Here is a 27,245-nt window from a genome sequence, read left to right as displayed (position 1 = left end):
TATATATATATATATATATATATATATATATATATATATATATATAATGAATTTACTATAGAAGTATTATATAATTATTTTTTTAATTTATTTATTCAATATATGAATATATATATATATATATATATATATATATATATATATATATATATATATATATATCTATATATATATATATATATATATATATATTATACTTAATTATAATCATATAATTTTATATTAATTATTACATTTTATATTATAATTAATTATTAGTAAGCAAATATATCATTCTAATAAACGTAAATAATGAAAAAAATGTAATTGTATTATTTATTCTTTATGCATTTTTTATAAAAGTATTATATAATGCATTTTATTAATTTATTGATTATATATTAATTAAAAAGTATATATATTTAATGTTATTATAATTATGTTTATATTAATAATTGTATACATATAGAATTTACTATAAAAATATTTTATATAAATTTATTTTTTATTAATTTATTATACAATTAGTATATAATAACATATTGATATATATATATATATATATATATATATATATATATATATATATATATATATATATATATATATATAAAAATAATAAAATGTATTTATTGAGTATGTATACATTTCTAATTATATACACAAGTTATACTTTTATATTTTGTTACTGCTGTAAGTGTTTTTTATTTAGTAATTGTGTCTGATTCTTATGTTGCAGATGCATGTTATATAATGTGTAACATGAGGAGTGCGGGCCCCTGAGGCCCCTGGAGGCCCTATCACTCTTAAATGGACCACATTAACCCCAGACCCCATTACTGGAGGGCCTCCATAGGAAAACACTGCCCCGGGGCACCAGACAAGCTCAGAGAATGTGTGTGTGTGTGTGTGTCTAAAAGAGAAAGAGAGCAGTCAGTGTGTTTACCGCAGGCAGAGCGAAGAAGGAGATGGCAAACACGCTAAAACAGGAGGCGATGGCCTTCCCGATCCACGTCTGAGGGACTTTGTCTCCGTAGCCTATTGTAGTCACCGTGACCTAAGAGAAAAACAGTATGGGATTCACAGTCATCAGCTTTAATGATGTTAGCTAAGATGTGAGAAAATGGACAAAACCACAAAGACGAGACCGTAGGAAAACCCCCTAGCAACATACTATAAACCACTCAGAACAACTTGCAACTCACTAAAAAAAATCACTTTGAATACTTTTTCAGCTGCATAGAAATGCCTGGGCAAACCCAAGCGTCTAGAATACTATAGCAACTCATTAAAAAACCCCAAGAACATCTTAGCGACCACAAAGAAATGGGCTAAAACACACAGAACACCCAGGCAACCAAATAACACCATCCTGGCAACCTACAAACCCCGACGGCTAGTTCAGCACAGGCACAAAACTATTTGTTAAAAGTGAAATTCTAGTTTAACGTCGATCTTCACCAGACATTATGTCTACACAACATGGTTTATTTACATTTTGGAAGCACCAAATACACAACACATGGAAACGTCAGACGTGTCAAATTAAAGGACATCCAAGTCCATTTTCTAAGGCGTCTATTGAAGTTCACGCTCGGTTCGCTTTTTCCCTAATCCTGCACAAAACGTCGGGTTTCAGCTAACGCAGGAAAACAAACACGCCTGTAGCAGCGCGTGAAAGTGCCGTCCATTTGAGAGGGCTTTCTGGTGACGAGGTGTGTTTGCAGTCTTTCCATTCAAGACAGACAAAAAGAGCTAAAGTAGGACGAGGCGTCAAACAAGTGCTCTGGGTGGCGAGAGAGTTTAATCCCACCACTGAACATCCAAAAGACCACAAAGGCCACGGCAAGAGGGAGTCCACAGTCACCAGGATTCAAGTGCCATGGGTGGCGCCCCAGACTGTGTGTGTTTGTGTGTGACTTCAGGACCCCTAATATTCTCCAACCAACCGATTCACGTCGAGTTATTGAGTCACAGAGTTCAGTCGATGCTCTACGTGTGTGGCAAAACCAAAGCTAACATCTCAGTGTGTGTGTGTGTGTGTGTGTGTGTGTGTGCTTGCGTGTGTGTGGGCTGCGATTACAGCTCTAGTTTTTTTCCCTTCTTGTCTTTAATCTTGCTAAATTTATCTGCACACTGCTCTTCTTCTTTTTTAATTAAGATATATCATTTCTGACATGTTTAAGAGCAATGTGAGAAATATAGCTACTTTTTATAATTTGTTTTATAATTGTAAATATGCTAAAAGTTTGGACACATTTACTCCACTATTTATTCTATTTACAATTTATAATTGTTGTTAATAATATTTATCTCAGATAATGACACTTTACAATAAGAGTTAAAGTCAATGCATAAATAAATACCTTAACAAAATTATTGCTCATTGTTAATTGATATTAGATTACTTCTTGGATTAGATCACTTCAGAATAAACATTTCCTGATAATTTTTGTCACGGGTGACCTTTCCTACGTGATTACGTAATACGTGGCGCATCACAGAACAGCTCAAGACAAACATTGGTGTTTAAAAAGTATAGTAATGTTGATATGTTTTTAGAAAGTGACCAATGGTTTTGCTAGATAAGACTCTTATTCCTCGTCTGGGATCATGTCGAGCTCTTTGAAGCTGCATTGAAACTGGAAATAAGACCTTCAACCCATTGGTAAACCCATAATTTATTTATTTTTGACTGAAGAAAGAAAGATATTAACTTCTTGGATGACATGGGGTGAGTAAATTATCAGCAAATATTAATTCTGAAGTGAACTAATCCTTTAATGTCAGCTGAGATTCATTTATTAAAATCAAGGGCCTTAATCTAACACTCTCAAGCGTCAAATGCCAGTAAAAATTGGCGTTGGCGATTATATAAAACAATGTAACTTGCCATTTTGCCGGTAAAATTTTTATGCATTCTAACAATGCATGAACGTGAGCAATGCTCGGACAGGCGCTGCATATTCACAAAAGTTTAACTCTTTGCGATATTCAAGATGAATTTACATTCTTTTCTTTACTCGCGCGCTGTGTGGAAAGTTTTGTGCACACATCCGAAGCGTGCGCTCAGAAAGCCGCGTCTCAGACAGCATGCGGACACTAAACTGAGCTCTCTTTCACGTCTTCTTACACTTGAGTGGAAACTCACACAAAATAATGTCAAACATTAGCGAGTATCCCAATAACATGGTTGGTTATGTCTAAAGTAGATGTAAACAGTTTGGATTTCAGTCATATAATGATGTAATATTTAGCATTTTATATGGCGCTAATAGCTACACCTGCTTAGCATTTATAATGTAAACATCCATTATTGAATGTTATATACAGCTCTGAAAAAAATTAAGACACCACTTAATATTGAAAAATCAGTGCTCTCTTAATTTTTCATGCTAACCAAATGAAGTTCACTAATGCTGAATGGAAGCTCACTGTAAAGACTTTAGATACTCAGTTCATAGTAAAGTGTGTACAAACTCTTGACTGCTAGTCTTTAATATTTAAATCTGTTAAACTACATCTTTTAAGCTTCTCCAAACTTAAAAAACATTTGAAAACTTTCATTATGCACATCTCCTTTCTTGAAAGAAACCGCGAGGCCAGAGGAAACAGCAGCAGCTTTGTTAAAGTTAGCGAGGAGCTGAGCGTCTGGCGAGAGCGGTTATGATTCATGTCGTTTCATCATACGGCTCTGGATGTGTCGCGCCAGCTGTGCTCTGCACCTGCAACTCCAGAGAAGACAAACACAGACGAGAAACCAAACGGAAAAATAAAGATTGCTTTAATGTCTCGATTGTTTCACTTACACAATAAGAGAACGGTCTGCTTGCATTTCTTCTGAGAAAAAGTCCACAGTGATCTCACATGTGTCTCCTCGAGAGTTTCAGAAGAGACCTCAATGTCTCAAACACTGCTCAAATTCTCAAACTACTCATTTTATAGCATTATACCCTTACTTTACGGTAATTATTAAAGGAAGGACATATTTATCAGCTTTAATATACTGGACACGTTTCACATATATCGTACATCCCTAGTTTTTACACACACACACACACACACACACACACACACACACACACACACACACACACACACACACACACACACACACACACACACACACACACACACACACACACACACACACACACACACACTCTTGTAAATGACCAGTTTTATATTTATCCGTAGTATATAATTTGATTGTTCTGTGCTTCTTGTGAAGTTCTTTCCCTCACTAAAATACACAGTTTTGTGTAACCTTTTCTAAAAAAATGTTTGCTTCAAATCAAATGTTGTGATTCACCTCGTACATGCTTGGTTTAGTTCATGGTAGAAGACTTTTTGAAAATCCCTATGGGAGAAATGAACGAAAAAATTTCCTCTGGAACCAGCGCTGCTGAAAAAAGGGTTTTTAGGTTTTACGAGCTGTTCAATGCATGACACTTAATTACAATCAAAAACTAATGTATTCAAGCTAAATCCATAAACTGATGGGAACCCCTAAAAGGCTCCATGAAGTGCCCGACGGAACGAAGGATTCTCTTTATAAGAGTGTAAGCTAACAATGTTCTTCAAATATTTTTTCCTTTCCAAGTTCAAGTTGATTCCATCTGTAATTCCTCCCTTCAATCTGAAGTTTTGTAGACTTCACAGAGACAAAAGCGAGTCCACCCCCATCGAGGGTTTCTCAATGCCACCTCCTCCATACAAACAATGGCTTTTGTCCCGGATTCGAGGGCCAACGGGTGGCCATACGCTTTCTGACCCTCTTCCCCGAGAGGAACAGCCTCTGCAATTAAAGGTTTAATTAACGGATCCGACACTTTACGGCACGGAGGAGAAAGCTCTTGAGCGAGAGGTGAAAGGGACATTGGCCAAGCTTTTGTAGCTCTCGGATTCCCCCGTACGATTGGTTTCTCATTACGGTTCACGCTAAATTCAGCTTTTTAATTAACTGCAATGGAAACCTCATCCAGGGCCGATTCCAACAGCCTTTCGAGTGGGTTGATTTGGAGCTGGATGTTTTACGACACCCTTTTCTTGTGTGGTTTGTAATGTGACAGAACAAAGAAAATCGCACCCATTCTAGAGCCTCGAGTCTCTGTTGTGGGTATAAACATTCTCACCGTCCCAAAGCAAGACCTCGAAACTCACCAGACCTCCCCAGCTATTTAAGCCATTACTGTTCATCTAACATTGCCATATAACACCCATGAACAAACCAAACGGAGGCTCTGCTCCGAAACTGAGTAAAGTCCCTAAGTAGGCATCATTTTAAAGGTGGGGTAGGACGGACTGATCTAAAACACTTTTGTCCAAATTTGTTTAAACTTTCTTTATATGTCAATACATGATTAAAATGTAAGTTCTCTGAAAAGGAGAGTATAAAAACCGAGTGACTCTAGACTTTTTAATCTGCAATAAATACCGCTCATTATTTTCATTCGGGACGAAACAAATGATTGGCTGGGGCGACTGTCACTCTCTCTCGCTACCATGGCGACCACCGCTTTCGCTACAGGATCTGCCCACATGCGCACGCTCGTTTGATTTGAGTAGTTCAAGAGGCAAGAAACCTAGGCAAAATAATGGCAGAGAAAGAGCATTCAAAACTCACAGTGCAGGGTTTTACAGTCAGCGAAGGCAAACAATGCAAAAAAAGGAAGACCGTACGAGAAAAGGCAATGCACAGAAAGTCTTTGGATAAACAAAGAAATCAAACGCGAGTAAATATCTGCGTGGCTTTTCAACGATGGTGAGAACTGAGGGACCTGAAAAACGACTCATTGCTGGCTGTATTTCTGCTGGACAGGTCATCTTTCATTTTGATTATACATTTGTTTGGTTTATGTTTCCATGAAGCATGTATCAAGAGAACATGAAGCTGCCTAATATAGCTAATACCATTACTTAGCATAAAGTTACAATGTTATACACTTAGCCATTAGTAGAGATGATAAATACTCAATGTTTAGCTCAAGTTGATTGCTGTTGTGTTGAATTTCGCAAAATTAACTTTAGATAACTAAATGCCTGTGTAAAAGCTAGTACACCGCATCCAGGAACTATTTGTAGAGCTAAGTTAGCTTTAGCTCTGCTAATCAACAATGCTTTCATCATGGAAACTCTTACATGCAAAACACAGTATATGTTATGAATCTTACCTGAAATTCATCTTCATCACAGTATAACTGATGTTATTGAAAAAAACATGATGCTACCGGTTTTCTTTGCCTTATAAAATCAAACAAAAATATATTTTAAACTTTACCATTCTAGCTTGACAGTGAGTACTAAAAGACATCTTATTTGTTTATATTCATACTGATAAAGTCAGATGTTTTATTACATGTGATTCTGACATGATGTCACTACATGCACACCGCTCCTCTCAGGTCAATAATGCTCTTCCAGCTGAGCGGCCGGTGTAGCGCGTTCATGTGTTTTGGGGGTGTGGCTTTGGAAAGAGCCCAGAAAGGAGAAGGTGGAGTGGATGGAAATAATGAGCAGTCTTTAAAACAGTCGTGAGAGGTCTACAGACACTCAATTTTTATACTTTCTTTTTCAGAGTACTTACATTTTAATTATGTATTGATATATAAAGAAAGTTTAAACAAGCTTGGAAAAAAAAAGTTTTTTAACCAATTCCTACCTTTTCTACCTTTAAGGTACGCACCTGACATGAATTCAGGTAGGCCGTATAATTACTCTTTATATGATACCTCACTCTGGCTCAAATCTACACTCCCAGAAAAAAAAAGTATAGTTGAGGTACAATTTTGTTCCTTGGGGAACAAAAAAATATAACTGTACCTTTAAGTATGTCACCATTGTTGAGACTCATATACTGATTCTTGATACTCTGTGTGTCTATACATTTCCCCATTTACAAATGTTTTTAAAAATCAATATTTAAAACATCTGATCTGTAACAAGCAAGTATTGTTGGTGATTATTATTTAGTGATGAGTTTAGTCAAACAATATTCTTCCTGATACAGTTTGTTTAGCTTCTTTTGTTTTGAGCAATTATGTGTTTTGGTTACACTGTAACAAAAACCACAAACTTACTTCCAAGTCAAACTGCCCACCTAAAGAAAACACTGATCTCCATAATGGTGAGCAAACTTTTTCAATAAAACATCAAAAGCTAAACCTGTTAATTCTCAAAAAGAGCTTCTAAAGATGTCAGAGTTGGAACCAAACTCTGCAGGACAGCGGCTCACTAGGACCGAACTGAGGAAAACAGTGGTATAATTGTACCCTAAGGACCAATTTTGTACCAATAACCACAAAATCCGCACCGGATCATGGGCGGGGCGGTTGACGCAAATGGGCGTGTCTCTACTTATAATTACTTTTGTTTTATACAAACTGTTCAATCAACTATCACAAACTATGCATCACTTGAAAGCTAAAACACTCCAGATTCATGTTCTGAACTCGTTTTTGCAGTAAATACACATGAGAGAAAAGGGTTAAATGAAATGCTGAAGCACTAGCTATTTTTACATTAGCATAATAAACGCGGTACTCATCTTTCATCTCCTATTGTGCAGATCAGATCGGACGAATCCACGAAACAACAGCATACATGTCCGTGTAAGAGTCCACTCTTCAAAATGCATCCCACTTTTTAATCCAAAACATCGAAGAAGAAAAAAAAGGGGAAAAAACTAAAACTTCTCCGTTGTTTGCATGAGCCTTTTGCGTTAGAGTAATCAATCATGTCCATTTTCAATGAAATAGCGATTATAATCATTATTTTGACAATCTCCCCTGTACTGTGGACTGTTCCGGTCATATTAAACCCTCCCAGGTCTCTCTCCTTCAATCACAGGCTCTCTGAGGACACATGATAGGAAGGGAGCGCGTTACTGGCTGCTAAAGCTGTCAGTCAAATGCGCCCATGCTTTTAGTTGGATAAGTCAGTCAATGCCTAGTCAATAGATAAAAAAATAAAAAAATAAATATATATATATATTTATTGCAACTGTCCAAACTCTCCAAATTAATGTAGAAACATCTTAAAGACAGTATATTATAACTGTGTTGTAATGTCTTTTTATGAACTCCAGCATTACTGATACTATTGTAGACATTACTGATGTCTCTATGAAAAATTAGTTATAGACATTCGACACTACAGTATAATTGAAAGATATATCAATTGCAACTTTTATCAGGCTTTAAAAAAAGAATAACTTTTAATTTAAGTGAACTTCACATAAACCTGTCACAAGTCATGTCATCGTCTCCTGTGTTTTTTCCCTGTACTTCCTGGTTTTCTGTTTTGTCACGTTCCTTTGTTTCAGTTTCCCGCCTCAGTTCAGCTCCCGCGTCTGTTAAGTAATGTCAGCTGTGTATCATCATTCTGTTCCACCTGTCCCCCTCGTTAGCCCTGTCTATTTAGTTCCCTCATGTTCATTCCTTCCTTGTCCAGTCTCCGTTATACATACGTTGTTGTTGTTCATGTTTTGCAAGTGTTCTATGTTTCTGGTGAAGTCAAGTATATCGTTAATAAAGAGTCTTTGAGTTTGGAAGTCTTGGTATCTCCTTCCTTGGGACAACAACCCGTAACAGAAGACCGGACCCACTAACCAGACTTCCTGTGCAAAAGGTGAATTCCTGATGCCCACTTCTCCCGAGTCCCCAGCCATGGACCCTGCAGCAGAGAGGCGCCTGTGGGGACTCCAGCACTGCGGGCGGCCGCTGGAGAGGTATGTGGAGAAATTCACTGAGCTCGTACATCTGGTGAACTGGCCAGATGCCCCTCTTAACGCGGTGTTAATGATGGGTCTGGATGAGGACACTTTCCCGTTCCGAGAAGCCCCTTGTTCCTATTCCCTGGTCGAAACTATCAATTTGATCCTGTTCTTAAATGGTTCCAAATTCGAGATAGAGGAGAATGAGTGTCTTCCTCATCCAGACCCCTCAGCAGCACTCGCAGCCAGGCCGGTTCGCCACCCGCCGGGATCCTCCACCTGCCCCTCCAGGGGACCGTCCGCCGACGAAGTCGTGCCAGTCAGGCGGTCAAGGAGGCCGATGAGGGCCCGCAGAAGGGCCGCACCGCCCATCCAGAGCACCGCCACCACCCCTGAGCCAGAGGAGGGCTAGCTCATTGACTTCGGGACTGAGCCCGCCCCAGCACTCCGAGAGTCCGCCCCAGCGCTCCAAGAGTCCGCCCCAGCGCTCCGAGAGTCCGCCCCAGCGCTCCTTTAGTCCTGCCTAAAGCCCACTCCGCTGCCTCCAGAGTCCGCTCCGCTGCTCCCAGAGCCGCACCAAGGCTGCCTAAAGCCCACTCCGCTGCCTCCAGAGCCCGCTCCGCAGCCTCATGAACCCGCTCCACTCCCTCCAGAGTCCGCTCCGGGGACTCTGGAGGACCGAAAAGGACTGAAAAGAAGGTTTTGGGTCAAGGCTCAACTAGTCCAAAAAAAGAACAGAGTCTGAAGGGGATTATGCTAATCTTGTACAGGATCTAAAACTTTATCATGTCCGGTTCTGCACTTACTTTCTAAAGTATGTGGGACAATTTGAAGATCTCATCCCGCTACAGCAGCTCATCTGACGAGACTAACTAACACACACTGCAGTGACCAATCGATCCGAGCAGATGTTTCCAGTCGAGTCACAAATGTGAACATTTCAATGCCACAGATGTACTGATGGCAACACGTTCACTTTCCATAATCGCAGACACAATGTTTTGAAAAAAATCTACAATTTATCACTAATACTTTCCAAACCATGTTGAACTCTAAAATTGTGAGTAAATCAAAGCCATAAATCTAAAGTTGTGCTCCAAATTTGAGGTTTATATCTCAAAAAATGAGCTTTCAGTCTGATTTTGTTTGGGCGCAATACCAAACACTTCCACTAGATGAAATCAGTCTCTCACTCATTTCTAATGTGCTCATTTTTGACTGCAAACAATACAAGTGACTATTTCTTCCAGGACCATTTAACCTTTTTGTGTTCACACTGCAAGTGTCAAACCCTTTACCAAGTTTCATATCATTCCAATGAAGTAAAAACTACACTCTATCAAACCGCCATAGGGTTAAGAGTGTGTATCCTTCACGGAGAATGCAATCCCACAATGAATTATGACAGATGGTGGAGAAAGCAGGAAAATGCAATAAAAATACTTGAGATGCATTCAACTTTGAAAAGAGATGTTATCTACTGCGATCTTCCGAAAGCGCTTCTGTTCAACAGACAAGAAACTTCATGATGAAATGACCTGCTGATTAGACAGATAATGCCAGATCTCCAGAGGGCAAGATTTTAATTATATAAAAACCACAAACCCACTTAATGGTGAACTACTCAGATGATTCATGGAAGACAACTAAAATGATTTATGTGATGGTCTTGATTCATGTGCCTTACCGAAAAGACAGAATAGCTTTCCGAATAAGATTTACTTAGAATGGAAACTAGTCTAGTCTGTGGCCGGTTGCATAAACTGCTTCGACTAGTCTTACAAGTTAGTCATCTAATTGTTTTCTTCAAGACTGGTCATAACTTTTTTAAGTCATGAAAGGTTTAAATTAAATCCGAAGTTACCCCTTTAGTTTGCCTTTATTGGGAAAAAAAATGTGTCAGATAAACACCTTAACAGAACTACATCCCTAATTCTTTAGACACAATATGACTATGCATATGTTTATGCAGCTGGCGCTGGTCTTATCTCTGCTTGTCAGCTCCAGTAACTCCAGTTTCTGCTGAAGAATGAACTCACCACGCCCCACCACAGAGCATCAGCGTAGCTGGAAAAACCCGTCTTCCCCTCCTCGTCTACTGCGTCCTTCTCGGCCAGATACACAAAATACGAGGAGAAGATCAGCCCCAGGAACCCGATGTACAGTGTGGTGATCAGCTCCTGAAACGGGGGAAAAATGTTTTCAATATCAAGTTTTTAATGTTAAAACATACACAGAAATGTTAATAAATAAGGTGCGGAATTTAGCATTACGCAATTTTTTTAGGAACGTGCTAAGATCTTAGATGTTACCATTCATTTTTGCAAATTTCCTTTCATAGTCCTGTGGTGTGAAAAATTACTATTTTAAACTTTAAATACGATCCATGTAATCTATGAATTAATATGATGCCACATAAACTCCATGCTATTAACAAAAAAAAAGTTTAATAAAAATATATAAATGAAAGAAAAATTATGAAAAATTAATGAACAAACAAACAAATAAAGGTAATATTTTTAGATTAACTTGTGGGGTTATGCATGTGCATATATATATATATATATATATATATATATATATATATATATATATATATATATATATATATACACATCATGCATACAATTGATTTATTTATTTTTCTGTCCACGAAGAATCAAAATCTTTGTGTAACACTTTATTTGTCATTGTTACATATGTTACATGTAGTTACTACAGTAATAACATATTGCATAATTTCATGCAACAACCCTAAACCAAACTCTATATAATAAGAACATGTAGTTTCTTAATATCATATAACAGAGTAACAAAGACACCTGACAATTAACTGTAACCAAACTTGTATAGATTTTTTGGTACATTTATAGTGAAATATATACATGCATGACTAATAAGAACGCTGATTAGTTGCACAGTGTATGGTGTGTGTGCTCATTGCTCATTTTGAGACGTGGCGTATGCCATGGAGTATAAAAGCACCTAAAAAGGCAAAACGTCCTGAAATGTGAAGGCACACGGTGAGCTGAATGAATTAGCCCAATCATGCCTAATCCACTGAGAACCTCAGCCCTTTCATAAGACCTGCATCAACGGTGAAGGGATTGAGAAAATGTGTGTGAAGCAGTCGGATTTAACATGTGAAGCCTTAGATCAGTGAAACGGGAGCTCTCCGCTTAGATTATCGTAATGTGAATTCCTGAGACCATATTTGGAGAGAAAATCTGAGGTTGGTTTCGCCGGACGTGTGCTGATTAACTCTGTTTGATGAAATCAGTGGGCTTCACTGTACTGTGAAGCATTAACGTGAGCATTATGGTCATGGCGCAAACCAAGCGTACCTGTCGATGAATAAAAACCACTGAACCCAGAAGCCTCCATGTTCCACCCTGACGATCCACATGCAACATACGCAATATCTGAAGGAAACGGATCCCTCTGCAAGTTCACAGACACAACACATTAGTCAACACACTACAATAAACATCAGTGAACATCAGCTGTCCTGATCAAACACGTGTGTGATGATATTTCTGTGTGTGTTAGTCGTATCTGTACCTGATTGCGGATGTGGCAAACACTTGCCCATTGGAGCCGACGCTCAGAACCACGACAGAAGCGACGACCACGATCAGATCTGTGTCAAGAAGAGGTCATTCATACACAGAGCTTTCTGAAATCACAAACAATCTCGGTAGCGATTAAGGTCTGTAAATATGACATTTCAGCGAAGTTAAAATAGTGACATTATGGTTAAAGAAAAACGAAATATCTATTTAAAAACTGCTGATGTTACCAGGGTTATTAAAGTTTATTATATTAAAACCTAAACAATAAAAAAAGATGTTATTTTATTTCAGGAAACATTTAAGCTTAATGTGTACAAAAATAATTAAAACAAAAAAAATACAACTAATAAAAATGACAATTTTAAAAATATATATATTTGTTAATAAAAAATATTAAAATAAAAACTATTATAGTATCTCAATTATAGTCAAATAAATGGTAATTTAACTGGACATACACCAAAATCTTTAAAAATTAAATAAATGAAAAAAATATTGAAATTGAGATACATTTCCAGTGTGGGCAGTGAACCGACACTGTAATAATTTCTTGGTTTATTATTTTAATTTGACTGTCAACATTGAAGACATATCAGATAAAAAATACAAAATATGGCAGACAATCCAGATTATAATGTACAGTGTATACTCAAGTATTGATTGACGTGTGTATTCTGCAAGCCGAACGGCTCATCGCCATTTATTGGAAAAAGACAGAAAGGACTACTATAACTCGATGGTTACGGGAAATATCTTCATGCATTGCAATGGAAAAGATAACCTACATTATTAAGGATAAAGAAGACAAATTTAAGAGGGTCTGGAGTCCCTTTTTATTCTTTATTGAACATTGGGATATTAACCATATAATAGAGGAGGAACAAAATGGATTTACAGTGCACTATATTAACCCTACTTTATTGCTTATATCTCTGGTTATTTACTGTAATGTATTGTTAACTCTGGCTCGCAAAGTACATATTGTATTACCCAATGTTGTTTTGTGCACTTTTCTTGTAATATGAGCCCCTGTTTGTTTGTTTTGTACTAGGGCTGCGCAGTATATCAAAATTATCGAAATATTGCAAATGTGCATATCGCGATTTGTGGTGGGACTGCATCAAGGATCGGCTCTGAGCCCCTTCTTGTTTGCGGTGGTGATGGACAGGCTGACAGATGAGGTCAGACAGGAATCTCCAGGGACTATGATGTTAGCGGATGACATTGTGATCTGTAGTGAGAGCAGGGAGCAGGTGGAGGAAAGTCTAGAGAGGTGGAGGTTTGCTCTGGAGAGGAGAAGAATGAAGGTTAGTCGCAGCAAGACAGAATACATGTGTTTGAATGAGAGGGAACCGTGAGGTTACAGGGAGAAGAGGTAAAGAAGGGGCAGGATTTTAAGTACTTAGGGTCAACAGTCCAGAGCAATGGGGAGTGTGGAAAAGAGGTAAAGAAGCGGGTGCAGGCAGGTTGGAATGGGTGGAGAAGTGTCAGGTCTGTTGTGTGATAAGTGTACCAGCAAGAATGAAAGTAAAGGTGTACAGGACAGTAGTGAGACAAGCGAGGTTGTATGGTTTGGAGACGGTTGCACTGAGGAAAAGACAGGAGGAAGAGCTAGAGGTAGCAGAGCTGAAGATGTTGAGGTTCTCTTTGGGAGTGACGAGGATGGATAGGATCAGGAATGAGTACATCAGAGGGACAGCACATGTAAGATGTTTTGGAGACAAAGTTAGAGAGGCCAGGTTGAGATGGTTTGGACATGTTCAGAGGAGGGAGAGTGAATACATCGGTAAAAGGATGCTGAGGTTAGAGCTGGAGGTCAAGAGGAAGACCAAAGAGGAGGTTTATGGATGTAGTGAAGGAGGACATGAAGGTAGTCGGTCTGAGAGAAGAGGATACAGAGGATAGAAATAGATGGAGGCAGATGATTCGCTGTGGCGACCCCTGAAGGGAACAGCCGAAAGAAGAAGAAGAAGATATATCGCGATATGCATATCGCCACGACACGCAATATCCGAAAGATTTATAGGCTACTTTAACATTTTGAAAAGTGCATGTTTTAGGTCGGCATATAGCAGAAAATCGACTGGGCACACGACTGTTATTTATGTGACTTGTTTGATGTTAAAAAGAGTTATTAAATGCAATAACTTGCGAAAAAACAACTCCTTGCAGTCTTGTGCTGTCTGACACACAGACACACACACACACCGAAACGTGCGCACAAGCCGCCTCACTGAAAGTGTGATCCCTTCAGTTCTGTTTTGTGTCTTGTTACACACTACCAAATTTAGTTTTTAAATAATTAAAAAATATATATAATTTAAATAGATTTTACACACTAATAGCAATATCGTATCGCATATGGAATATCGCATTATTTAACAAGGTATTGTATATCGCATTTTTCGGTAATTATATTGTCACAGAACGCTCAACAGCGCCTCCTCCTGGTTTCACCAGATCCCTCTCTCCTGCGTATTAGGACTGCATTCTCCTGATTAACCTCATTATCATTGCATCATTATCACCTGTGGACCCTCAGCTCACCTTTATCTGGACTGCTATGTTCTTTGTTCATTTGTGAAGTCTTGATTTACCTACACGCTGTCTCTAGCTCATTTCTCGTGGTTGCTCTTGTATTTTTGACTTGGACTCTGATATCGTTTTTGCACCTAAGCCGCCTGCCTCTGACCTATGCCTGTTTGACCTACGTTTCTTGGATTTCCCTTATTTGATGCTGTTTGAACTGTGTGTCTGCACTCCTCTGCAGTCTCTCCTGTATTAATAAAATACTCCAGATGGATCCGAACGCCTCAGTCTCTTCGTCACATACAACCCCAAATCAGAAAAAGTTGGGACAGTATGGAATATGCAAATAAAATAAAAAAGTGATTTCTAAAATTACTTTGACTTGTATTTCATTGCAGACAATATGAACACAAAATATTTCATGTTTTGTCTGGTCAACTTCATGCCATTTGTAAATATGCATCCTTTCCTGTCATTCAGACCTGCAACACATTTCAAAAAAAGTTGGGACAGTAAAGCATTTACCACTTTGTAATGTTGCCATTCCTTTTCACAACACTTAAAAGACGTTTAGGGACTGAAGACACCAAGTGATGAAGTGTTTCAGGTGTAATTTTGTCCCATTCTTCCTGCAAACAAGTCTTAAGGTGGGCAACAGTACGGGGTCTTCGTTGTCGCATTTTGCGCTTCAAAATGCTCCACACATTCTCTATTGGAGACAGGTCGGGACTGCAGGCAGGCCAGTCAACTACCCGTACCCTCTTCCTCCGCAGCCAGGGCTTTGTAATGTGTGCAGAATGTGGTTTTGCATTGTCTTGTTGAAATATGCATGGACGTCCCTGGAAAAGATATCTTCTTGAAGGCAGCATATTATGCTCCAAAATCTCAATGTACTTTTCAGCATTAATGGTGCCTTCACAGAAGTGCAAGTTACCTTTGCCAAGGGCACTGACACAACCCCATACCATGACAGACCCTGGCTTTTGGACTTGCTGCTGGTAACAATCTGGATGATCCTTTTCTTCTTTGGTCCGGAGCACACGGCGTCCATTCCTCCCCAAAAATACCTGAAATACTGATTCGTCTGACCACAGTACACATTTCCACTGTGTGATGGTCCATCCCAGATGCCTCCGAGCCCAGAGAAGTCGCAGCGCATCTGGACACTGTTAACATAAGGCTTTCTTTTGGCACAGTACAGTTTTAACTGGCATTTGTGGATGTAACTACGTATTGTGGTACTTGACAAAGGTTTGCCAAAGTAGTCCTGAGCCCATGTGGTGATATCGCTTATAGATGAATGACGATTCTTGATGCAGTGCCGCCTGAGGGATTGGAGATCACGGTTGTTCAGCTTAGGCTTGCAGCCTTGTCCTTTACGCACTGAAATTCCTCCAGATTCCTTGAATCTTGTAATTATGTTATGCACTGTTGAATGTAAAATATCCAAATCTCTTCCTATCTTTCTTTGAGGAACATTGTTTTTAAACATTTCAATAATTTTCTCACGTATTTGTTGGTAAACTGGCGATCCTCGGCCCATCTTTGCTCCTGAAGGATTAGATCTTTCTTGGATGCTGCTTTTGTACCAAATCATAATTTCAATCACCTGTTGACATCACCTGTTTCAAATCACATCATTAGTTAACCCTTTTACCTCATTACTAGCCCTAAATTGCTCCTGTCCCATTTTTTTTTTAAATGTGTTGCAGGTCTGAATGACAGGAAAGGATGCATATTTACAAATGACAGGAAGTTGACCAGACAAAACATGAAATATGTTGTGTTCATATTGTCTGCAATGAAATACAAGTCAAAGTAAATTTAGAAATCACTACTTTCTTTTTTTATTTGCGTTTTCCAAACTGTCCTAACTTTTTCTGATTTGGGGTTGTATATGTGCTGTTACAGACATGTGATGTGCATCGCGTGTTCAAGAAACATGTACAATGTAACGGGGTCACAACATTCAGCTTCACATACTATATTTAAAATGAGTCTGCAGCGTGTCGTTTCTACTGTAGTAAGCAGTATGCATTCAAACAGACACCTATAATGGAGATGGGCTTCCTGATGAACCGCAGACGGCCTTTAATGCCCACATATTTGCTCCGACAGCCTGCCGACCACAGCCGGATCACGTACTCCGTCCCGAAAAACACCACCAGCACGATCTCCTGCGGAGCAGAAACAAACAGGTGGATCTTTGTATGCATACAGTATGTGTGTCTACAAAAAGTCCCAGAGCGGTGCGATCGGGGCCGGAGGGGTTACGTACACACTGATCCGGGGCTCCGCTCTGACCTCTGATTATAGTTGGACCATGAACGGCTCAGGGGTTTCTGGGGAGATCTGGGTGGCCTGACTGCAGTTTGCTTACTTAAGTCAGAAGAGCACCAGCAATAACGAGTCTACTAGCAGGAGCACACAAACTGCCTATATACACACAAAGATCATTTCATTGCTCAGCTGTTGTTTTTCCATAGCTCAGAAGACATAATGGAGCTGTTATGTCACATTTAGGGGACAACTTTGCCTTTCTACTAAAATTAATTTGGAGAAATAAAAACAGGACAGAAACGGCTGGCATCCAGTAAGAGTCTAGAGCTATGAATAAGGAGCAGCTCGGATCATTTAATAAAATTATATAAAATAATAACAAATTCAAATAATAATAATAATAATAATAATAATACAATGAAATACATTAATTAATAAAATAAAATAAGCAATAAATTAAAAGGAAATGTGGGAGTCTTAGCTGGAGACATAATTGGGGTTCTCAAATGTGTCTCATTCAGGGGTTAACCCTTCTTCTATTATTCTTTAGGAGTAATAAAAACAGACACAAATGAGACAATAACTGGCATGCAGGAAAAGTCTAGAGGTATAAAATGAATGTGGAGCCATTTGATGTGATATTAAAATAAAATATAATCAAATTCATAAATAATAAACATTTAATTAAACAATAAAGTAAACAATAAATTAGAACAAAATTGCATTTACATTTAATCATTTAGCAGACGCTTTTATCGAAAGCAACTTAAAAATGATTTTAAGGTGCCGTGTGTTATTTTTAGCGGTGAGGTTGTGAATTGCCCCCCACTCCTTTTCGGAGCCCTTAGAGAAGCTACGGTGGCTGTCACATGACAAAAATGACGTCGTCAGAGAGAGCAGAGAAGTGACTCTGTAGAGAAGTTTGTCCCTTTAGGGCTACCGTAGAAACATGACTGCAAAATGGCGACTTCACCGTAAGGGGACCCACAGTTTATGTGTAGACAGAAACGGCTCATTCTAAGATAATAAAAACATAACGGTTCATTATGTAAGGTCTTTATACACCACTGAAGACATATGTTTATGTATATTATATTGCATTTCTGTTAATAGATCCTCATAAATACTACACACTGCACCTTTAAAGTAAATGTCTTAGCTGGATTCATAATGAAGTTCTTAGTTAAGTCTCATTTAGGGAACAACATTGCATTTCTAAATGCTAGAAATAAAAACAGACACAATTTAGTATAAGATTAAATAAAAAATAAACAAAAATATGAGTCGTGTTGGCAGGAGACATAATGGAGTTTATGGGTCAACTTTTCTACTAATATTCTTTCGGATTAATAAAAACAGGCACAAATGAGTCACTATTTGTCTTGCAGTAAAGGTCTAGCAGGGTTTTTTAATCTTTTAGGTGCCATGGGCCCCCAAATATGATAATCCCTGTGTGAGGAGGAACCCCCATCCTAAAATTTATAGGGCATCTATATTTTATAAACACTCAATTTATACACAAATTATATTACCTAAAATTAGTTTCAGTAACATTATTATATATTTTGTTCTAGTCGATGTAGTACTGCATTATTATATGTATTATTTCTTGTTTATTTATTTGATTTTAACACAATTTTAATTAATTTTAAATCACTTTTATCAATTTAGATTGCAATTATTGCTTTACTCATTTATTGATTTACTCATTTATTTTAAGCACTGGCTCCCTATTAAATAATCATTATTATTAATTTTAAATACGGACCCTGATCAAATAAACAGTTTGGATCATTTGATGAGAAATGTTTAGAAAAGAATAAACATAAAAAAAAACAGATTTAGTATAAAATAAAAAAAGTTTATTTTAACAAAATAAAATAAATAGTTGTCTTAGCTGGAGACGTAATAGAATTGTGGAGATGTGTCATTTACGGGGCAACGTTTCTGTTTTTGGAGATCATTTGATGAGAAATTATCGAATTAAATAAAATATTATAAAATAAATGATTTAGTATAAAATACAATATTTAATGTAAATAAAATATATAGTACAATATACAATAAAAATACAATAAAAGTTTATGCACTGTAAAAAAATATTTAGAAAAAAAGTTACCTGGTTGCCTTAAAACTTTTGAGTTAATACAATGAACATTTTTTGAGATTCGACAACCTTTATTAAAATATTATTAAAAGATTTTGTAATCATATTGGGTAATTGTGTGTGTTTTATTTCTGATGACGCAGTGAAACATGCCAAATTGTGCTATTTTCATGATTTATCACATTTTTTTATGTGGTTCAGACACAATAATATTTTGAGTTTCTATTTATTAAACCAATTTCCTTCATTGTATCAACTCAAATTTTTAATTTCAATAAACTCAACATGTTAAGGCAACCAGGTTACTTACTTTTTTAAGTTAAACCAACAAAAAACAACAAAAAATGTTTACAGTGTGGTTCATATTTTCTACTAATATCCTTAATAAGCATAGGCACAAATGTGTCAGTAGTGATTGACATTAGGATTGGCTGCCTGGAGACTTTGGGATCTAGACGACCCTAAAAATTTATATTTTAAGGGATCTTTGGACATTATCTCACACGCAGTCTAAATAGACACACTCACTCGATTTCTCTCATCAAAATCTGTCATCCAGGCATTGCAACTCGCATTAAATGATGACAGTGCTGGTTTGATGAAGTGTGTCTGGATGGCGTTCAAAGCCTCGGGGTTTTCTCTGGGATCCGCCCCTCTGCAGGTGTCTACAGGTGTGTGTGTGTGTGTGTGTGTGTGTGTGTGTGTGTGTGTGTGTGTGTGTGTGTGTGTGTGTGTGTGTGTACTGACACAAATCCAAACTACTAAATCAGTCTTATTTAATGCGGTCCTGGGAAGACAAGCCTCCGAGACCTGTCCATGAACCCAACATCAGCTTAACTGAGATATGACATTGCCATCCAGTGGGAGTTAACGGTACTGCATTCACCTACTGGATAGTAAAAAAAACGGGCACGCAGTATTTGTCTTAATCTGAGCATGTTTTCTAAAGGAAAAAACATTTGGTTGTACCAAACATGTCATCAAATACCCTATGAAATTCATGTAAATAAATGTAGCTGTAAACAACAAGTACTTGGCACGGTAAAATATACAAAAAGTGGGGGATTTTTTTTGTTATTTTTTTATATCTTGTGAAACTCTCACCATCCAGAAGAGAGATCCTGAGGCGAAGTCTGCATACTGCTCGATGGTGGACAGGACGCTGAATATCAGACACACTAGGACCATGAGGAACCTGTGGATTACAGGTCAGATCTGCTGTTACACACACATTATTCAAAACCACATCTTTATCTGATCCACATCGAAATTGCTCGAGGTTGATTTTTAAGATACTCTGAATTTGTTGATTCTGTAGGCAACATTAAAGTGTTAGTTCACCCAAAAATTAAATTGATGTCATTAATGTCGCTCCCTGTCGCCCCTCACCCGTAAGACCTCCGTTCATCTTCACACACAGTTTAAGATATTTTATATTTAGTCCGAGAGCGTATGCAAGTGTATGCACACTATACTGTCCATGTCCAGAAAGGGAATAAAAACATCATCACAGTAGTCCATATGAGACATCAGTGGGTTAATTAGAGTCTCTTGAAGCAGAGAAAATACATTTGGGTCCAAAAATAACAAAAACTACGACTTTATTCAGCATTGTCTTCTCTTGCGGGTTTGTGTTCAATCCTCAAATTAAGATTCAAACGGTTATGAATCAGCGTATTGATCCATGATTGAGATCGCCAATGTCACATGATTTCAGCAGTTTGACACCCAATCCAAATCATGAATTAATTCGTGATTCAATGATTCATGACTGTTTAAATCTTTATTTGAGTTTTGAAAACAAACCCGGAAGAGAAGACAATGCTGAATAAAGTCGTAGTTTTTGTTATTTTTGGACCCAAATGTATTTTCTCTGCTTCAAGAGACTCTAATTAACCCACTGATGTCTCATATGGACTACTGTGATGATGTTTTTATTCCCTTTCTGGACATGGACAGTATAGTGTGCATACACTTGCATACGCTCTCCGACTAAATATAAAATATCTTAAACTGTGTGTGAAGATGAACGGAGGTCTTACAGGTGTGGAACGACATTAGGGAGAGGACATTTCATTTTTGGGTGAACTAACCCTTTAAGACATTATGCCCCACACATTCACATATGCAAATAATAAAAGTATAGTAAGTAGAAAGCAAACTGCCTTGTCAATGCAATATTACAGAACTTTTTACTTTATAACTTTATTGTCCTAAAAGGCAATTCTTGTGCAAATAGCAGCATACATACATGTTCATATAGCAACACAGTAAATCACACACATCAAATAACACACATTCATAACAAATCATTAAGAAAGGCAATAGCAGCAGGTATAAAGGAGTTTTTGTGTCTGTTAGATTTACACAGGGTCTAACTATTAGGTCTCATACTATTTGCATTAGCATCTAATTAAATTAGTTCAATATATTTTGTAGGTTTACACATTCAAAAACGGCATTGTTTTTCCACTGGAAAAGTAAAAAACTCACAAACTCCTTCTCTAATGCAAGGGCTTGTGGGTAACATTAGCCAAAGCGTGCACAGACCTAAAACCCTCACCCGCCCCGCAGGTCACTTTGACCCAAAATGTAAAAAACAAAAAATTAAACATTGACTTTTCATCGGCGTGGTCCAAGTCCAAGTCGTTCTGTCACACAAACTACGAATACACACACACACACAGTTGACTGGGTTTATATGGTTGAAATGGTTGCTGCTCTTTAGTTCTGTTGCGGCTTTGAAAAGCAAATTTAAAAAGCCTAATGCCGCGTCCCAACCAGACGCGATGCAACAAGATTTTCAGCGGTAAACCAGACTCGCCCCGAGATCAATCAAAAATCACAGCCAATCAGACGAGCGTGTGGATGGGCTGTCTGCAAGCGCACTGACTGCATTCCCAACAAAATGGATTAGTACAACATCTAATTCCTAAATCTTACACCATTTTAGCATGATTAAAAATACATACTGAGTGACTGAAATGAACAAAATGATTTGTTCACCTTGACAGTTTGAACATTACACTCACCTAAAGGATTATTAGGAACACCTGTTCAATTTCTCATTAATGCAATTATCTAATCAACCAATCACATGGCAGTCGCTTCAATGCATTTAGGGGTGTGGTCCTGGTCAAGACAATCTCCTGAACCCCAAACTGAATGTCAGAATGGGAAAGAAAGGTGATTTAAGCTATTTTGAGCGTGGCATGGTTGTTGGTGCCAGACGGCCCGGTCTGAGTATTTCACAATCTGCTCAGTTACGCCCGTTTCACACATACTCCGTCTGCAGTGCGTGTGCGGTGCGTATTTTTTTCCGTACCCATGTTAACGGATGACAGCTTTCACACTGCACGCGGTTGCGGTCCGTCAGTCCGTTCCAGGAGCGTTGCGTCTGCAGCAGTGCGCCGATCGTTTTCGTACCGAGTCTAATTTTTGCTTTGCTGCACTGCTGCATTAAAGCTACAGAACATTGTTCGCTTTAAAATAAACATGTACTGACGCGAAAATCTAGTAATTTTTTTACCACAAATGCATATAATTTAAAATATAGGCTACTCTTGTTTCAGTCAACACATGGCTTTTTTTCTCAAGTAAAGCAAGGAAACGACACCTTACTGGCATTTAAGTTAAAAAAATGTGCCATAATGGAGAGCACTCGTCCTTTCTTGGAGGTGGAAAGCAAAGTTCTAAAGTTCTTTATGACCTCCAGGATTTCTTTTAAAAGGGTTTAAAAACGAAAGAATACGCAACCGCATACGCAACGCAACACACCGCATACGCACTGTCGACGGAGTATGTGTGAAACGGGCGTTACTGGGATTTTCACGCTCAACCATTTCTAGGGTTTACAAAGAATGGTGTGAAAAGGGAAGAACATCCAGTATGCGGCAGTCCTGTGGGCGAAAATGCCTTGTTGATGCTCGAGGTCAGAGGAGAATGGGCCGACTGATTCAAGCTGATAGAAGAGCAACTTTGACTGAAATAACCACTCGTTACAACCGAGGTATGCAGCAAAGCATTTGTGAAGCCACAACACACACAACCTTGAGGCTGATGGACTACAACAGCAGAAGTCCCCACCGGGTACCACTCATCTCCACTACAAATAGGAAAAAGAGGCGACAATTTGCTCGAGCTCACGGAAATTGGACAGTTGAAGACTGGAAAAATGTTGCCTGGTCTGATGAGTCTCGATTTCTGTTGAGACATTCAGATGGTAGAGTCAGAATTTGGCGTAAACAGATTGAGAACATGGATCCATCATGCCTTGTTACCACTGTGCAGGCTGGTGGTGGTGGTGTAATGGTGTGGGGGATGTTTTCTTGGCACACTTTAGGCCCCTTAGTGCCAATTGGGCATCGTTTAAATGCCACGGCCTACCTGAGTATTGTTTCTGACCATGTCCATCCCTTTATGACCACCATGTTCCCATCCTCTGATGGCTACTTCCAGCAGGATAATGCACCATGTCACAAAGCTCGAATCATTTCAAATTGGTTTCTTGAACATGACAATGAGTTCACTGTACTAAAATGGCCGCCACAGTCACCAGATCTCAACCCAATAGAGCATCTTTGGGATGTGGTGGAACGGGAGCTTCGTGCCCTGGATGTGCATCCCACAAATCTCCATCAACTGCAAGATGCTCTCCTATCAATATGGGCCAATATTTCTAAAGAATGCTTTCAGCAGCTTGTTAAATCAATGCTATGTAGAATTAAGGCAGTTCTGAAGGAGAAAGGGGGTAATCTGAAAGCACATAATTTGCACTTGTAATCTGTTGTTCCAGCCATAACGACGCATAAATAAAAAGCTGTTTTTTCTCACGTTATGTATGGTTGGGACACAGTGAAGGCTTATTGGACTGTTTCAGTATTTGCACTGATTTTGTATTGTTGTCAAGTTCTTTTAGTGGATTTTTGTCCACAATTTGTTTAGATATAATGTGATTATTTGGGGATGTCGCTGTTATATAGCCAGAAGGACTTTTACCTCTTACTCTTATGCCATCCCCTAGGTTGTGAAATGGCACCACTGGGTCAATTTGAAACTTTACCAAAAATTATTTTATAAGTGACTGTAATTCATCGACAGCAGAAAAAAACATGTTTACAGCCTGGTACAAATTGTGGTTTAGGTCTATACGGCTAATTTTGCCCTTCATGACAACTGTGAGGGGATGATTTTTTTTTAGAACTCATTTGTTTACATTATATAAAGCCATAAAGTTCTGCATAATTAAGGGCGTGGTCACTTTGAGTGACAGGTGGATAGCCGTTTGTCTGCTGTCCATACCTGTCAACACTCCCGTTTTTGCCGGGAGTCTCCCGTAATTTGTATGGCCCAAACTTCGTTCTTTGAATAATCACAAATATGTTATTCCAAGGTTGTTCAGTTGCCAGATCTTGTATGAAACGCCGAATAATACAATCGACACATCCCAAAAATCTCATACTATAGTGGCCTCGACCTGGCGCTGGTGATATCTGCTCGGGCGCGGGACGTTGTATCAACCATCATTAGTAGAAACAGGAGAAGACTCAGCTGGTAAATATTCATTTTCTGTAATCCCCTGACTACGGTTACATTATATGATCACGAGTTTATTCATGCAAATGCTTTTAAACCACTTAAGAGCGACAAGACAAAGAGAACGTGCTGTATGAAAAACTCACACAACGCCCAGATTTAAGCTCTCTTTAGCGCTTTAACGAACAATCAGGGCCGGTGCTAGCTCAAATGCCGCTCTAGGCAGAGCACGATCGTGCCGCCCCCACCTCACACTCACAATTAGGTATCCTCAAGATGCATGTACATACAAATTAATATGTTCTTTATCTATAAAATTACACTAAAATAAAAACGTGCAGGCATGTTTTCAGATTTTATTTTTCATTCTGCAACGTGAAAAAAGTACAGTGCTACAGCTGCATATAATTTCTGTTTTATAATAGACAGTGTACAGAATAAAACTAAACATATGCAAACAACTTTTTAGCTCATTGGAGGTTTCGATTTTTTTCTTGACTGATACACACAAACACACATTCACATAATAGCCTACATTTCAGAAGGGTGCTCGTCGGGCTTTCACAGCGGCAAACGGCTTTGATTGCGTCCTCGAGTTTAACTTTTTCAGCAAGTTCGTGCTCAATTGCAATTGTTGCTAGTCCATTGAGTCTGTCTTGTGTCATTGTACGTCGGAGATGAGTTTTAATCAGTTTAAGCTTTGAGAAACTGAGCTCACAGTGACGGGGAGTGAGAAGCACTCTCAATGCTATAAAAACATTGGGAAAAATCAACACAATCTCATGGTCATGCGTATAAATAGTAAGAGTGTAAAATCTTTTTTGCGTGCATATGATACGCACTTTATGCGTATGTATAATACGCCATAACCCTAATAATACGGTTCATATGTATAATACGCCATAAAGTACGTATCATAGCACGCGAAAAACCACGTACCATATGCATGCCAAAACTCATTTTATACATTCCACGAGATTGCAAACTATTTATAGGCTACGCATTTTCGTGAGATCGGGCTCAGAAAAATTGATTCCATCCCTTTTTCACAGATGAATTTAAACGCATCCAGTGGTTTAGAACCAGGCGTCTGCCTAAAGCAGTCAGCTCTTCAAACTATTTATGTCTATCAACATCCCGTGAGTCTCCATGAGTCAGGGCCTTTTCCAGTCTTAAGCAATCCTGAAGAACTATTGTAGGCTATTCTCCTTTTCTTTGAGAGATGCGATGTCATATAAAAATCCAAATACGCGCCCATGGTCTCGAAGCAGCGGAAAGCGCTCTTCCACGGAACGGATGGCACAGTCGAGCGTATTTTGCACGCATATACTAATCGATGCCGTTCTAAGTGAGGTGGGGGCGCGGCCGGGCGGGAATTTTTATTTTTAAATTTATACTAATGGAGTGGGAAAAAATGTTGTTGATATAAGTGCGATAATTGTAACCTACCTAATGTAAAACTAACAAATACATTTTTTTTTTAAATTCTCTCTCTCGCTTACACTCTCTCTCTCTCTCTCTTGCCGCCCTGGCTGAGCCGCCGCTCTAGGCGGCTGCCTAGTTCGCCTATAGGCACGCGCCGGCCCTGCGAACAATAACACACACAATTATGCCAAGATGCCAGTTTTGTTAAGTTTCTTCATAAGAACAGCCTTAAAAAAGTTAAATAACGTCTTAAATGAGTTTAAAGAGGTGTGAGAAAATGAGACGTGTGTCCGACAGCGGAAGATCTTTTAAAGGGACAGTAACCATTTATAAGGACAATGTAAAGAAAACAAGTAATTGCTCACTAAATATGCTATGCTCTTGACTATTTAACTTCAGTAACTTTAATAAGGATTAATCTATATATAATTAATAACTTATGCTGTGCAAACATATAACAATTTATGTATATTTCCTACTTGTTAAGTTCTTGAGCACAGGTACAAATGAAATGTATAATGGGTTTATGTGAGGATTGATTTTAAATTCACTCAAGTTAAAATTTATATATTTTTGAAGCTTAATAAATGTTAATGTGTTATTTTATTTAAGTGTGAATTAAATATTATTTCATATAGACATCAGAAGCTGTATTACTATCAATGATAATGGCCTAAAAAGATAAAAAGGTTCCATTAACCTTTGAATTTGGCAATTAATTCAGTTTAATTATTTTAATGAATAATTAAAAGACAAAGGAACTTATTAATTTACATTCATATAATTTTACTTAATTTAAAAAAAAAAATATCACAGTCTATGACCTGTATGAATACTGAAGAGATAAACTCGAGAAACTGACTTGAGGACCCAGCGAAACAGCTCATTTGCTCCATATAGAGCTATAAGGCTATCGAATATGAAATATTGTTATATTATTAAATTTTTTCCAGGTCGGCAGAGACACCCAATGTACTCTGAGCTGAATTAACAGGGTTATTAAGAGTTATTTTGAATTTAAGTTGAAAGAATGTGCTTAAATTATGATTTATTGATAAAATATAGTAATTTAAAGGTAAATAAAATTTAAATTAAAATACAAAAA

At 38.1% G+C, this 27,245-nt stretch overlaps 1 protein-coding gene across 1 annotated transcript in view; it reads right to left on the bottom strand.

Moving 5' to 3' along the window:
- The window catches only part of kcnq1.2 (potassium voltage-gated channel, KQT-like subfamily, member 1.2), a 228,019-nt gene that overhangs the window by 170,522 nt on the left and 30,252 nt on the right, over positions 1 to 27,245 (bottom strand). The window contains exons 4-9 of the mRNA XM_067436799.1: positions 20,285 to 20,375; positions 16,844 to 16,970; positions 12,254 to 12,332; positions 12,037 to 12,133; positions 10,732 to 10,872; positions 926 to 1,036 (exon numbers count right to left, since the gene is read on the bottom strand). Of these exons, the coding sequence (XP_067292900.1) occupies positions 926 to 1,036; positions 10,732 to 10,872; positions 12,037 to 12,133; positions 12,254 to 12,332; positions 16,844 to 16,970; positions 20,285 to 20,375 (646 nt within the window). The remainder of the gene's footprint in view (positions 1 to 925; positions 1,037 to 10,731; positions 10,873 to 12,036; positions 12,134 to 12,253; positions 12,333 to 16,843; positions 16,971 to 20,284; positions 20,376 to 27,245) is intronic.

The sequence above is a fragment of the Pseudorasbora parva genome, chromosome 25 (assembly GCF_024679245.1).
Source record: "Pseudorasbora parva isolate DD20220531a chromosome 25, ASM2467924v1, whole genome shotgun sequence".
Classification (NCBI taxonomy): domain Eukaryota; kingdom Metazoa; phylum Chordata; class Actinopteri; order Cypriniformes; family Gobionidae; genus Pseudorasbora; species Pseudorasbora parva.
The sequence above is the reverse complement of the archived record's forward strand: the minus strand, read 5'-3'. Positions and strand labels throughout refer to the sequence as shown.